This window comes from Mastigoproctus giganteus, chromosome 10, assembly GCF_048544385.1.
Source record: "Mastigoproctus giganteus isolate SK-2022 chromosome 10, ASM4854438v1, whole genome shotgun sequence".
In the NCBI taxonomy this organism is placed as follows: Eukaryota; Metazoa; Arthropoda; class Arachnida; order Uropygi; family Thelyphonidae; genus Mastigoproctus; species Mastigoproctus giganteus.
Genome location: NC_143584.1, coordinates 219,187,125 through 219,202,975, shown reverse-complemented (window position 1 = coordinate 219,202,975; position 15,851 = coordinate 219,187,125). Strand labels below are relative to the sequence as shown.

The following is a 15,851-nucleotide window of genomic DNA, read 5'->3' as shown; positions in this document are numbered from 1 at the left end:
CCTGAGCCAGCCACTGCTGCATTTGAAGTCGCTAATTCAGCCTTGCTGATCTAGATAATTTGCCTTTTCTGGCAAAATTGGACCTGATATTGGCAAATTAGATACATGCATTTGTTGGTACCACTCAAAAAGGTTTGTTTCAAGCTCCTCGTGCTTTGAATCGTGAATTTCGTTTCCAGTATTAATATTAGTATTAGTAATGGCTGCATGGTGCAAGAAAGTCTATGGCTTATGCCGCACCAGCCAAAAAAAACCCCGAATAAAAAAGACATTAGCTCAGATAAAATGGCAAAAAATAGATTATACTGTAGCAAAAGACTCTTTGAACTGACAGAACAATTGAAACTGACCTTTTCGCTTGGAGAACTAGGGAGTAAACAACTTAGAAAAACTGTTTTTATTCTTTTATTAATTTAACATCTCATCCTTCATAGTGATGTTTTTCACTGTGAAGGATGAGAAACTATTTTTGTGTACACAAAAGTAAATTCTGACAAGTCAGTGCCATCCTTCGGGAAGCAGGGAACCAGGTGGCCAAAACCAATTTGAATTGAACTTATTTATTCCTCACCGGGTGAAAACAAACTTTGTAATACATATTAACCGAATTTTGTAATAAACGAATATACGCACATAGAAAAGCCTATCCTTTAGCAGGGAAATGGTATGTGCTTCATAAAAACGAGTACTTTGTATAAACTGAGTTTGTATTAACGAGATTTTACTGTATTAGTGTTAATATTAATAGTGGCATGTGATACAAAAAAGCAAGCTTATACAGCATCAGCCAAAAAACAAAACACCAACATTTCCCATTATGCCCATCATCCTCTAGTTGTTCATTAAATTTATTTGAACTACCCTCCTCTACTACACCAGATGGGAGTTTATTCCAACAATCGACCACACCCTGGTTGATAGCAAATTTCTACACATCTGCTCCCCTACAACCATCATTCTTCGATGTGAATTTATGCCCCTCCCCATGTGTGTAGTCTGTGCAAGATGAAGGATTCCATCAGCATCAAGCGTATCTGATCCATTCAAAGACATAAACACCTCAGTGAGATCTCCTCTTGGGTGCCTAATCTCTGGGCATTTGGATTTGCAGAACCGGGGCCTTTCATGGTAAGAATATCCTTTTGTTCCTCTTACTGATCTTATTGCTCTTCTCTGCACATCCATTCCAACAGATCCACATCCTTCCTAAAATGGGGCATCCAGACATGTATGCATATTCAAGATGTCTTTTAGCCATTGCCTTATACCAGCATTTCCAAACTGTGTTTTGCAGAACAGTAGTGCTCTGTGAGTTGTGAACAAGTGTTCCGTGAAAAATCGTAATTAATAATTAAAAAAATAAAATAAATAAATTTTGCAAATTTGTAGCATACACCACTTTTGTATCATTATAATTTTTAACATTTTTTTTTCCAGTTATTAATATACTGGCATAGACTAATAATCAAATAGACCGCGGAACACTTTATTTTTGGCAGACTTTTGCATGGAGACATGCTTAAAAGTAATGACATCTACAAAAAAGTAGCAATGTAGTGATCTAATATGCCATTTGTTTCCAATTTAGCCCAGAGTACATGGATTGAAGGAGAGGAGGAAGCAAACCGATATCATAACTAAACTCACTTCCTTGTATAAGTTTTTTTTTTTGATAATTATTATTATTTTGAAATATTATTATTAAAATATGTGACCATGGATTTGTGGTTGAAAAAAAGAACTTTAAAATGAGAAGCAAAGTACTGCTAGTAGTGCAACTGTGGTTGATGAAAATGAACACAATATTGTCACACTTCAAAGTGAGGATGAACAATTGCAGCCTTTTGTTCCCCAAAAATCCAAAGGTAAAAAACAAGAACCAACAAATAAAAGACCAAAACGAAAATATAATGACAGTTATTTGAATTTCGGCTTTACACGTTTTGGAAATAAAGATGCTCCTGATGCACAGTGCATCATATCTAATAAAATATTAGTAAACAGTACTTTGGCTCCCTCTAAACTTGTGTTTCGTAAGTGTTCTGTGAATATATTATGAGATGAAAAGTGTTCTGTGACTAAAAAAAGTTTGGAAAATGCTGCCTTATACAATGGGATAATCATCTTATCCCTGCTGGTAAAATTCTGGTATAGCATTGCAAAACCCCATGAACTGTCCTGGCAGCCTGTCTGCACTGCTTAGAAAACTTCATATCTGACTGCACAATTACCCTCCAAGTCTTTTTCATTGTCTGCTTCCCTCAGTATGGTATACCACATGGCTGGTACATTAATCTGGGTACTCACTGAGAATAAGTAACAATAGTCTTCTCTATTAGTGAAGCGTTACTTATTTGAGGTAGTGCAATATCATGGCAACTCGTCATGAAGGCAGAGCACAATATGAGAAAGAGCAAATGATGCCCACAACAACTACTTTGTAGTTTTTTAAGAGTTGTCTATGGTGTATCCACACACCGATATTATATATTTAAAAATTAATCTGGGATTACCGCTACCCATATGAAGTACCTTGCCTTTGTCGATATTAAAATTCCATTTCCACTTCTTAGCTCATCTACCTAATTTGTGTGGTTTTTGTTTCAATAACATACCCTGATTACTGCGATTAACCACCCTGCCAAAGTTCATATCATCTGCAAATTAGACATTAAGCTTGATATGCCTTCATCGGTATTAATAAATACAGAAAACAACAATGAGCCCTGCATTGAACCTTGAGTGTCTCTGCTAATAACGTTAGTCCAAGAAGAGCAGTGCCTATTGATAACCACCTCTGTCTTCTTAAACTTAGCCATCCCTTTATCCATAACAGCAACTTTCCCTTAATGCCACACTGCTTCAATTTGTAAAGCAGTCTTTTATGTGCAACAGTATCAAAAGCCTTCCTGAAATCGAAGTATATGATATCAAGGTTAATTTTTGCATTCAGTTCCTTGGTCATTGCATCATAGTATCCAATCAGATTGGTTAGACAAGACCGTCAATTAACAAATTCATGCTGTGACTGCAGTATAATTGCATTCCTGTCTCGATGGCCCTGCATTACTTCTTTACCCAATGACTCCATTATTTTCCTTTGAACGGAAGTCAATTTAACAGGTCTGTAATTGTTTATCAACCTTTGATTCCCCTTTGTGAATTGTGGATACATTGGCACATCTTTATTCCACACGTATCTCTCCTGAAATCAAAGATGCTTTCATAATCAAGGCTAAAGGTTTACTTACCACTTTTTCTGTCTTCCTTAATATAACTCCCACTAAGTGTAATTTAGATAGTTCCTGGAGCGCCTCCACGTGGCTAGGGACGGGAGTCGGGACGCAGGTAGCTTGCTCCCTGCCTCCCGGCTGCTAAGACTCCAGGGCCGGCAAACAACAACCATCACAACACACATATATACTTACACACACACACACACTTACACACACTTGCCGGCTATAAATAACCTACAGATGCTACAGCAGTATATAGGGGTAACCCTGGAGGCCACAATCAATACAAGAATACCTTGTCCCCTTCCTTAATATAACTGGATAGCTCCCATCCACCCCAGTGCTTTTTTATGTTTAGCTTCACAATTTCTCCTTATTTTCCTGTCAGTTATCACAAAATTATTCAGCTCTCTATTAGTTAACTGTTATCTGTCCAAAATATTAACAGTTATAAATGTTTTGAATTCAAGGATAATTTGAAATGTTTGCCACTAATATTTTGTATACAGTATTTAATATCCAAATTCTGTAACTATAAAAATTTTTACTCCTCTAAATTAACCATTGTCACAGTGTGGCATTTAATTTAAAACAAAAATCCAGTATGTATGAACATGTTAGGAATTTTTGTATTCAAAGTAATATTTTCTAAAACCTCTTCAAATAAAGTTAAGTAGTTTGTCCGAGGCTACGATTTTTTTCCCCCTCCCAGTAACTTAGGTTTTACATCCCAGAAACAAATAAACCAACCTTAGAATATAGGCAATTCTCACTTATACAGCACAGTGGTTTGATCACTTTTCTTTCACATCATATGGAAATGGTCTGCATTCAAGGCCTGTCTAAATGAGAGGAACTTTTTCGCACCATGGTCAAGTTATCAAAATGTATTGTATTGTGTGACGGGCATTATACAAGTACATGCTATACAATAGAGTTAGTTTAAAGAAAATACAAGTCTGTGAAGAGAATCATGGGAGAATTTGTAATGAAGATTGAAAGATGTTGCATGAAATGACCTGATATGTGCTTGGGTGGGGGGGGGATTAACCCAAATTTTGGGGCTGCTTTGCTTCCTTCTGAGGATAGAAAATCTAGGGAAAGTCCACTCAAGACTTTAGCACACACTTCAATAAATGAAAACTAACCACAGAATACACTCAATTTAACAATACACCTATGTTTCATGCCTTGGTTGCCTTGGCAAAATCAACTAACTAGACATATCTTCAGTTATCCTGGCCAAGGGCCAGATACCTTATTTTCATTATATTTTAAGTATTTCTATTTCCTGAATTAACCAGTATTGAAATATTTCTAAACTAAAAAATAAAAAATACTGAAATAATCAGTACTATGCATATATGCATTCGTTGGTATCTTGTTGTGTCAAAAAGATTGTCAGGTAATCTGTCTCTGGCTAACCTGTTCAGTATTTGATGACATCTTAAGACATTGGAGTTTAGTGCCTTATAAGTATGTAAATCTAAAGTTTAATTATGAAGTTAGCCAAGTTGACTAGAGCATCACACTGATAACACAAAGGTTGTGGGCTCATTCTTCCCATACAGGCAAGTTGTCTTTCTATTTAGGCCTGATGTAGCTGACTGGTAACACTGGAATGTAGTAGCATACACATTTGATTTGACTGTGGTTCAAGCCCATATGGGTTGACTATGGTTCAAACCCATATGGACTGCTAAATATGGCTAATGATATTCTTATCAAATGATTAGTTGTAAACTTTTCTAACCTATATGTTTGTGCCAGAGAATAAACAAAAAATTTAAGTATTAATACTAAGTATATAATACATATGCATACGAAGGTGTGCCAAAAGTTCTATAATCATCTATAATGAAATTTTTCTACTAAGAAAATAGTTTTTATGGGTTTAATCATTGTTTCTTGTAACTTACTAATGGATAATGGATAATTTATTTATTTTATTTTTCACAGCAGCATGTGGTTGCTGGTTTTCCAGCGCCTGTTCCTCATTAGCCCCTGTGTAGATATCATTAACTAGTGAAAATCATGCTGCTTTTGAAAGGAACAGCATTGATGGTGAGTTTTCTTACAATGGATTGATGAGAAAACTGCATAAACATCACCTGTTTCAAAATATCTTTCTGAGCGTCTGCCGTGTGCTTTCACAAAATTCATCACTTTGTATTGTTCCTTCCTTCAGAGCATGATTTTTTGCAGCAAATTAAAATTTATTTTATTCAAATGACTGTTAGAAGTGAACTAGATATATCAACATAATTACACTTGCTATGCATATCCCTGAAATGCTGATGCATTGGAACTTGACAGCCAAATTATTAATTGATGCAACATCATACGAATGGGTGTTGCATCTCCTATTGCAATTGCTTAAAAAAAAAAAAATGCAAAGAATTGTAGTATGCACCTTTGTATAGTTTTTCATATTAAGTAATATTATGTTTTATGGAATTCTGATGGTAATTTTTTTTAATAAATTATAAAATATTTTTTAAAATTAATAAATTATGAAGTATTAAAAAATTGAAAAAGTTCAGTATTGAAAATTTTCTCTGTATATTTTCATGTTCTTAATTTTGTATTTGATATTAGGACATATTATTATACCCTTCATATTTTAAATATATATTTATTTTAATATAAGTTAATTTATTTTTTACCTAAACTTCTGAGAAAATAATATATTTTTCAAATTTTTGATTTGAAAATTCATTCATATATTTTACTATTATAGGGCAATTAATTCTTGTATATTTATATCATGAGTTTATAAGACTGTATTTTTAATTTAATTTTTTTTTGTATTTGAGATGGTCAAAACAGTTGCTTTTTTTTATTAATGTAGTAAGTAAATGGGCCCTTTTGCAGCATTAATTAAACTTTCCCTTCCTTTTCATATACTCTTCCATGAAGCACCTCTGTTGTTTGATTGTGATTTTGTGGTGAACCTATTTTTTTCTGTTGTGGCATTATTCTAATTTTCACAGTAAGGACCTTCTCAAAAATCTCCTCTGGCTTGCCTGTCCATTTGATCTGTAACAGTCAGATCAATATGCGGCAAAAATGATGTATACTTAACCTTTAAGTTGAAACCAGCTGCTGTTTCCATTTCTGCAGCTGATGCTAGTGCCCTCTGCCTCTGTGCTAATGTAATTTTGTCACGCTGCCTTGGTATGTTCCATCTGTGATTTCCTCCTAAGTGAGGCTTATTGTGCTAATGGTTGTTAGCATTGTAAAAATCTCTCCGCATTACTACTTTGGAATGGATTTATTATGCATGCACTTCAGAACCTGCTATTTTCATAATAACCTTATAATCTTAAATACCCTGACCTTAACATCTTTAACCGTCTCACAATGTTGTGAGCGGTAGCAAGCGAAGGGACTTTTGAGATGGTCCGAATGTGAAACCAATGATGATGATGATAATATTAATTTTACATGTGACCTGATCAACCTTGGTCTGCAGTCTAAAGGTTTCTTCCTTTTTTTAATGCTTTCTTCCGTGGCTAACGTCAACATCGAAGGACTTTGAGGTACAGAGGCCCTTCATTTCTTTCTGTTGCTCTGTCTAGAGAAGTTGTGGCTAAGCCTCTAGACATTAATGTAGTGGTGCACCATGTGTCACCTGCGTGACAAAGGGCTTTGGATCATAGTAGCCTTGTATTGAAAGAAAGTTAGCAAGCCCGAACTGTTGTGCACAAAATTCATAGTGAGCAGTGCAGTCGTTGCCAATCACGCATGATATTATGTTGCTTTAGTTCTGTAGTACATTTTGATGTTATTTGACCATCTCCAAAGTTTCTTCCTGGCACTTCCCCAACTGCTAGCATGGTATGGCATTTGATTCTTTTGATTCTTTTCTGCTTTGCATGCTTTTTGAATTTATAATTTTATTTATTTTTATTTTATTATTATTTTTTATTTATTTTATTTTATTTTATTTTTTTTTTTTTGCATGATGCATGGCTTAGGCTATATAAAGATTCTCACATTTCATAGCTCTCTAGTGACAAATTTTATTTCTTGAATGGAAATGGTAGATGTATAGATACAGGTGTGTGCGTGAGTGTGTGTGCATTAGTGTACATGCGCAGATGTGTGCATTTTGTAATAGTAGAAACTGTCTAGCACTAGCAGACACCCAACACATATCCTTTCTTGTGCTTGAAGTAGTTGCTTGGTGTTGTAGATATTTTGTTTTGTCACTAAGTGCATCAATGATAAAGATGATATATATATATATATATCTAACCTATGTGTATATATATAATGTCATGTAAGTTGCATGTTCTTGGTTTCCAGGAACAGCATTTGCTTGAAAAAATATTATTGCACTTCGGCATAATAGTGTGTTATTGGCTTTCAGTAGTTTGCAAGCACGCACACTATAATTTATCTATTCAGTTGAGATAAGAACAAAATGTAACCAGTAAAATATATTTAATTATTTGCATTTATATAATTGAGTTGATGAATTGAAATTTTATATTTATTTATTCTGTTTGTAATAAATATAAATCTTTTTATATCTTTAATCTTCATATCTTGATATATTTTGTTTTGTAGCAGTTTCAATGAAATTTTAAATTAAAAAAATGAATTTTAAAAAATATATTTATATTCCTAAACAGTTTATATATATTCACAGCATTATATACAGTAAACATTTTATTATTCATGATCAGTAAACAATATATTCTTCAAAAGTATATAAAATAATTTTTCCATATATGCATGTTTTAAAATTCGCTTTTTTTAGCATGGTATTTTTGTATTTTGAGTGGAAGGAAAACTTTTCAGGTGTAGTGTACTTTTATTTAAAAGGTTTAATTTGTTACATTGCGTAGCTGTACCTTTATTTAAAAGTTATTATTTATTATGTGTATTTTCAAATACATATTTTTTCTCTAATGATTAGTAACTAACTTTTTCTGCTGCTTTGTTTTATTTTTGCTTCTACATACCTTTGATATTCTGCTAGCTTTCTTTGTGGTGTTTTACAACAATCATATGCTGATTGATAGAGCTTATTTTTGAATTTTTTTTAAAAATTTGATTTGTACAGTAAAGGTACAGAGTCCAACTTAAATTAAGAAAACAATTTAAATGAAAATAATTTCTCTAACATAAAATGATTTTAAAAATGAACCCCTCTCTCTCTCTCTCTCTCTCTCTCTCTCTCTCTCTCTCTCTCTCTCTCTCTCTCTCTCTCTCTCTCTCTCTCTCTCTCAAACAAGAAAAAAATTATGTGAACATTTTAAAAAGTTCCAAAAACTCATTCTTTCCTTTCTCCTTTCAGTTTGCACCTATTGCATTGACATCATTTTTAAAACTGTTTTTTAATACCACATCATTACATACAGCATAGGATTTTTTAACATAATTATTCTGTTTAAATATATTTAAAATTTTTAACATTTACCAATGAATATCATATAAAAGTACAATCAGGAAAAAGGATTATAATATAAATATTGTTTTAAATATAAATTTTCATAAAAATTGTGTTGAGTGATTTAATTACCAATATTATGTTGAGTCTGATTAAATTATTTAGTCACTCTCAACAAAATGAAGAATATAATGGTGTTGAGATTGATTGGTAGTATATTATTGTTGTGCTTCAAGACTGAAATGGACTCAAACTAGGTAAGGATTTGTTTGTGAAGTATGTGCAAGCAAACATGAGGTTATAGCAAAATGTGCTTTTATTAGTGATGATTGTGTGTATGTGTGTAGATGAATGTATGAATGCTAATTTATTCACACAAATGTAGACACACAAACATGCATATATATATATGTACTGTATATTGGGAATTTTAAAATTCTTGTACATTGCATGTTTAAAATATTTTAAGCATTTACTTACTTTTAAATTCCATTTGAGAAAAAAATTCTGTCCAAAATTTGATAATAAAAGGCCATTTAAATGATACCTGTTGTGCTGTGACTCAAATATTAAAACTGATAATTGATTACACTGTGTCTTTGTTAAATTCAAAAAAAATAATTGCACAGTTTACCATTCCTTGCTAGGATATAAGACAGACTCTGATATATTAAGTTATAGAAAAGAAATATTACAGTACGTTCAATAATTTGTAATAAGTATTTGTATAATGAGGTACAGGATTATTTTGATGAAAATAAATCCTCTGTTTCGTTAATAATTAAAAAATCCTCCAATTTCAAGGCACAAAATATTAACATCTTCTCCTTTTGCACCCCCCCCCCACCAAATTGATTGCAGTGATTGGAAAATCCTTCTTTCCTTTAATAAAAGATGTATTTAAAGTTTATATTAAAATTTTCAGAAAATAACAAAAAGGATAAATAAATAGTGAATAGTCTTTATTTTGTGATCATGCCACACTATTTTTTTGGTTTGCTGGTCATATATAGCAATAATTAAAAAGGATACCATACACAATAGAAAACAAATTAGCTATGCAGGTAGTAAAACTTGAAGTGATTACAGTGTGGCGGTGGTGATGGAGGGAGAATAGTATATTTCCACAGTACTAAAAATGTAGTATAGAGAACATTAGCAGTGATAATAGCAGAGGTAATAGAATACAAGTGAATATAATATTAGTGTTCAAAACCATTATAATAATAATATTTATTATTATTATTATATTATTCTCTGAATGTAAGCCTAGACAACAATTAAGCAAAATATATTAAAAGAAAAATAGGATAAAATAAAATAATATAAAAAATGAAGAAAGCATTTAGCTTAAGCATATAAATAATATGATCAAAATAATACCAAGCTAATCTGGAAAAAAATGAAGAATTAAGCACAAAAAAAACAATTGCTATAGTGCCTCATGTCAATATGTGTTAATATAATTTGGAATAATTTAAAGCCATATAAAAAGCTAAATCATCTGGCATGTACAGCACAATAACCTGTGGAGCATTGGAAAGCAGGACTAAAGGTATGTCACCACTTAATTTTCTTCAAAATTCTGTCCTTTATTTGTAAATATTTGTTAATAAGTTACATATTTGAAATAGATCCAAATCTCAATACTGAGATTAACAACATAATCATGCTTTTTTGACATACATACATACATATGGTTGGTTTTTGAACATCCATCTGGGCCGTAGCTGATTAACAAATTTGTCATTAAATTTTAAATTTTAGTCATACTGTTACTAAATATCCAAGTTGTTTCTAAATTATGGAGACACAAAAACCTACAATAATTATAAATTAGTGTGTGTGTGTGTGTGTGTGTGTGTGTGTGTGTGTGTGTATGTGTGTGTGTGTGTGTGTGTGTGTGTGTGTGTGTGTGTGTGTGTGTGTGTGTGTGTGTGTGTGTGTGTGATCAAGTCATTAAAAAGATGGGGGTTAGGCAACTTAAGACAAGAGCCTTTGGCTAAGAATAAAGAAAATGAGCAAATAATTCTTTGCTTATGTTAACACTAGAAGAAAAGGGATGAATCACATTGGTCACTGGATATGAATGTTATAACTATTGATGATTCTGTTCAGGTTGCTAATGTTAATGTTAATTCATTTTGTTTAACTTATAACAAAATGAATAAATACATTACATCTGTATTTATGTGTGAAGACATTTTTAAGGATGGAAATACCAGAAGTATACCTAATTCTAACTGGGAACTAAATGATTTTGTGATAACTGAGAGGAAAGTGGAACAGAAATTGTTGAATCTAAAAGTAAATAAGGTGATATTGTTACTCCTAAGGTAACAATATTAGCTACTATACCTAGTCAGTCCATCTGGGCTAATGGAATCTATCAAATTATGTTAAAAGAAGCAGCAAAAGAGATAAGCAAACCTTTAGTCATAATTATGAGAGCATCCATGGATGCTCTCATAATTATGGCTATGTCTCCTATTGTTCCACTGGAAAATATGTTCTGAAAACTACTCTGTTGTACACTTTAACTAGGCATGTGGCCTGTAGTATATATATATATATATATTAGATTTAATTATAATATTAATAATAATAACTTTGTGGAACAGCAATATGTTATCAGTTTGCACCCTGAATATGACAAGGAAGTATTTCATCCAGTATTTCCCAAGAAGGATAGATCATGTCATGAAAAAAATAAGGCATCACAATTTAAAAAGCAATCAGGTGAAACTAACAACAGCAAAGTTAAATAATGCAACATAGTAAATAAATGTAGCATTGTTCAATGGAACAGAACTTCAGTGGCATAAGAAGGATAGACAAAGAAAACTTGATCTATTATTTAAAACCAATAAGTTAGTCTACAAGAAACTCATCTAACTCCATAAGTATGCTTTGGGGGGGAAAAAAAAAAAAAAAAAAAAAAAAAAGGTAAACTTCAGCCATCATCAATCCACTGCAGGATAGAAGCCTCCTCAACAATTCATGTTGAGGAAAATGGACCATAATCTGCCATGCTGGTTCAGTGTGGGTTTGCAGATCCACCATATTTAGCAGTCCCAGTCTACTCAAAGAGTATGTGTTACTGCACTCCTGCTCCTGACCACTTGGCTATGGAGATGCCTAACAAAATATAATATTTATCAAAAGAAAGAAAAATAGTAACTCCTCAAAAGGAGGTATATTAATTTTGATGTATATAAACATTACTGCAAGTATATTACTACTTTGGATGAATTTTGAAATAGTAGCTGTATGCATAGTGCAAACTGAATAACCTTATTCTGCAACTTTCCACCTCTTATTGTCCACTAACAAAGTCATGATATGCATTCACATCCTCTAACTTTGCTAGAGAACATCAATGCACATCTTCCTTTTTTTGAGCTCTGTACTTATAAGAGCCCAGTGGAAGTTTCTGAAGCCACATTGTGACCAACAGATTAACTTGTTGAATAACAAGTCCCATGCCCATGTAAACCTAAGGAAGTACATCTAAGTAATCTAAGGAAATACAGCAGCCATTGACCTGTCTCTGTGTTCTTAGTATACCATAATTTTGACTCTCTTGCATTAGAATATCTTCATTGCAGCTATCATTTACCAATCATCTGCTCCAGACAGACTAAGCATCAAATGGACCAAGAGAATTTTCTAAATGCAAATTGGAATAAATTTGCTCAGATTGCACAACTAAATAAGCAGCTAATCCTATCAATTACTTTGAATGAAGAGTGGCATATATCACCAATTAGATTTTACAGGTAGCAGAAATCTCAATACCGAAACTCCCAGAGACATAATCAAGACACTATAATTGTTAGCAAAATTCAGTCTGCACAACGGTGAAGAAACAGCAAATTAGCACCCAGAATAAAATTCAAAGGTTTCCAACAGCATATAACTTATTGGCATATAAAAAGGCAAATGTCAGTTAAATTCAGCAAATGGAAAAAAAAAAATTCCTGATCATCTTTGTATCTACCATAAATAGAAATGCAGACACAGAAATAATTTGGAGGAAAATCCAGTCATTGAATGATAAATACCATGATTTTAAAACCGCAGTTGTTCAGTGGAATGGGCACAATATATCGCTAACACATTGTAGAAACCTTTCATGTGACATCTGCAGCTTCTTCCTATGCTATAAAATTTCAGCATGAGGGTGAAACATTTCTCTTCCAGTAGTAGTCTGAACTCTGTCTTAGCCTTATGTAATTAAGTTTTGTGTAACAACATCTACCCCTCTGCCTGGAAGCATGGAGTTGTCCTTCCTATTCCTAAAGCTGAGAAAAGTTTCTCAAATCCAAAGAACTATCATTCCATATCCTTAACTGAAGTGAATGGTGTGCTAGATTCACTCTGTAGGAGAAATGGAAATGCTTAGAAAGCTTTCATTAGAAAACAGTATTTAATTATTGTAAACCTCAATATTGAAAATCTTTTGTTGCTACATGGAGATATTCCTTATAGATCTTTATAAAGCTGACTTTAGAGGTAACATCCCCAGATTTATGCAGCACTTAGTATTAGTAGTGGTAAATGATGCAAGAAGCTAACTTATAAAGCATTGACCAAAAAAAATTCCCACATCACCTGTCCATTCCCTTCAATAGTTTCTGGTTCTTCCTTGATTTTTTTCAAACTACCCACTGCCACAACAACAACAGATGGAAGTTTGTTCAACAATCAATTACCCGCTTGAAGGCAAACTTCTGCACATCTGTCCTGCAACTATCCTTCCTCAATTTTAATTTATGCCATATATATATATATATATATATATATATATATATATGGATGTGGAAGAACAAAAACAGCAGTTAGTGAAACTGCACAGAAAGAGAAAGAAGATATAGTGATGGCTTTGAAAATTTTGCCATTTTCAAATAGCAGTATTCTGAGTAATTTCAAGCCATATCCCATTTTGGTAACTTTTCCTTTTAAAAAAAAAAAAAATCAAATAGTGCCTTGCTGTAATGGCCAGTGGTTGGAGGGTGAATCTATGAATACAATATTAGATATCTTTTTCTGAACAATGTTAAAAACATGTGGGATTCCTTTAAAAACTGCTTAGCACTTAGTGTTGATAATGTCTTATAGTAGATCTAAAAACAAGTAGCAAGGATACTAAGAGTGAAGATTAAGCACTTGGTGGTAATAGGCTTTCCTTGTCATGTGTTGTGTCTTCAAACTCACAGAACCAACTTTTCATCTTCCTCGTTTATTCATTCAACTGCCATTTCTTGGAACAAACTTCCTTCATATGAATTTCCTGAAAATTACAGTCTACAGAAGTTCAAATCTAATGTCAACAAATATCTTCTTTCGTCTTCTCAACCTCCAACCCAAGCACGGTACTAAGTACTATAGGTTCTAATACCTCTCGTGTTTGGGGTTTTCATTAAAAAAAAAAAAAAAAAAGTGATTAATTTGTGCTGAAAAGGGGAAGCATGCCTTTGTGGATGAATATCTTTTTAATACAATTTTAAGTAATGCATGCCACTGAAGTAGAAAAGATTTTGAAGCATATAGGTACATAGTCGTTGGACAGATGTTTAAGTAGGCTGGTAGTGGAAACCACTGACAAGTCTAAAGGAGAGGTTAGAAGTGTAGATAAAAGCCATATGAGCACCTTTCAAAGTTATCAAATTGAAAAGTACAAGCAATGGCGCCTCCGTAGCCAGGTGGGCAGGAGCAGCAGTGTGTAGCACACGCTTGATTAGACCGGGGTTCGAGCCCATGACCACCAAATACGGAGGATGCGGAAAAGTCAAGGAATGACCACCGCATATCACTGGAGCAATATGGCCTTAGTTGCTAATGCTCCTAAAAACCAAATAACAACAACAACAACAACAAGCAATCACTAGGGAGTAACATTGACTAGTGTCCATATCCAGTTTTTTAAGAAAATGGTTTTAAGGAAAACAGATTGAACTGAAGGAAACAAACTTCTGGTGAAAACAGCCCAAACAAGCTAATAAAAGCTGTTCACATTCCTTTCTTCTGGCTTAAATAAAGTGGTTTACTTGCTCCTTTTAAATGTTATTCCAATGTCTGAAAATCTAGACATAGCTCTTTCAATTCAGCATACATCACATCCATTTACTGAGGTCATTACTCTTGCATATGTTGAAAATTGTAATGCGTAAATTTGTTATACTATTTGTTAAATCTTCCACTTCCATTTTGAAGATTGATTACTTGATTACATTAAATCAGAAGAATTATTCCAACTCTGTCATAATTATTTTTGCTACAGAGGTCATGGAAAGTCTAAAACAAGAGAAGAAGATTCCTTTGTTCATTTCGGTGCATGTAATTATGTGGTACACAAGTTCGTGTCGAAAAATGATGTTCTTATAAATGCTGTAGTAGTAGTTGGCAGTGCATCATTTTCAGATCTGAAATTTTTTATGGACATATTTCAAATACTTTTTAAGTGTCACTGAAGGTGAAGAAATCGATTAAGCAATAGTTGTTTTGTAGTATCAGTTCTGTCAATTTTTGTGTGTGAGAACCTACCAGATGCTATTATGAAAGAAGAAAGAACTGACATACAATAATTCCTTTATGGGGAAGTGGCAATTACAAAGAAGCTGTAAATATATTAGAGTATTTGAAGGCAGACTTGGCATTTTAATAATTTTTCATCACAGTGTTGAGTGTGAGAGCATGTTTAACTAGGTGAAAAAAAAATATATTATATATGCTTTAGATCTTTCTGGTGAAACTTTGGAAATACTCTCAACAGTTAAGTCTAGCCAGCAGGGCCATTGTAATAAACAAAACTTGGACTTAACACTTCTGAAGAGGGTAGAGCCTGCAAAGTCTTTCTTGATGCAATGACAATCAATTTATGACTAACCAAGATGTCCCATTTTTCTGGGTTTGTCCCGATTTTTAGCATAATGTTTTGGTGTCCTGAAAAAACCTTTGGGGATGCTATTTTGTACCATTTGTCTGGGTTTGTTCCAATTTTTAGCATAATGTTTTGGTGTCCTGAAAAAACCTTTGGGGACACTATTTTGTACCATTTTTCTGTAAACTGTTTTTTCCTAAACTACATATAAAATGCTGAAATTAATAACAATATTGTATAATTTTGTTAATATAGCATGACAATTAACATGTGAATATACAATTTGCATATTAACATATATGAACTATATGTTTGCTTGCAAGACTTACTA

General features: G+C 32.9%; 1 protein-coding gene across 11 annotated transcripts in view; it reads left to right on the top strand.

Annotated features, from left to right (window-relative positions):
* Rab3-GEF (Rab3 GDP-GTP exchange factor) overlaps positions 1-15,851 on the top strand; it is a 973,693-nt gene that overhangs the window by 790,992 nt on the left and 166,850 nt on the right. For 4 of the 11 annotated variants that reach the window (XM_090382519.1, XM_090382521.1, XM_090382518.1 and 1 more), the window contains exon 31: positions 6,770-6,778. The exons of 4 other annotated variants lie outside the window; for them this stretch is intronic. In XM_090382519.1, the coding sequence (XP_090238645.1) occupies positions 6,770-6,778 (9 nt within the window). Of the gene's footprint in view, positions 1-6,229; positions 6,955-8,873; positions 8,895-15,851 lie in introns of those variants that run through there. 3 more of the 11 variants (XR_016547514.1, XM_090382525.1, XM_090382526.1) reach the window with 3 other exon arrangements.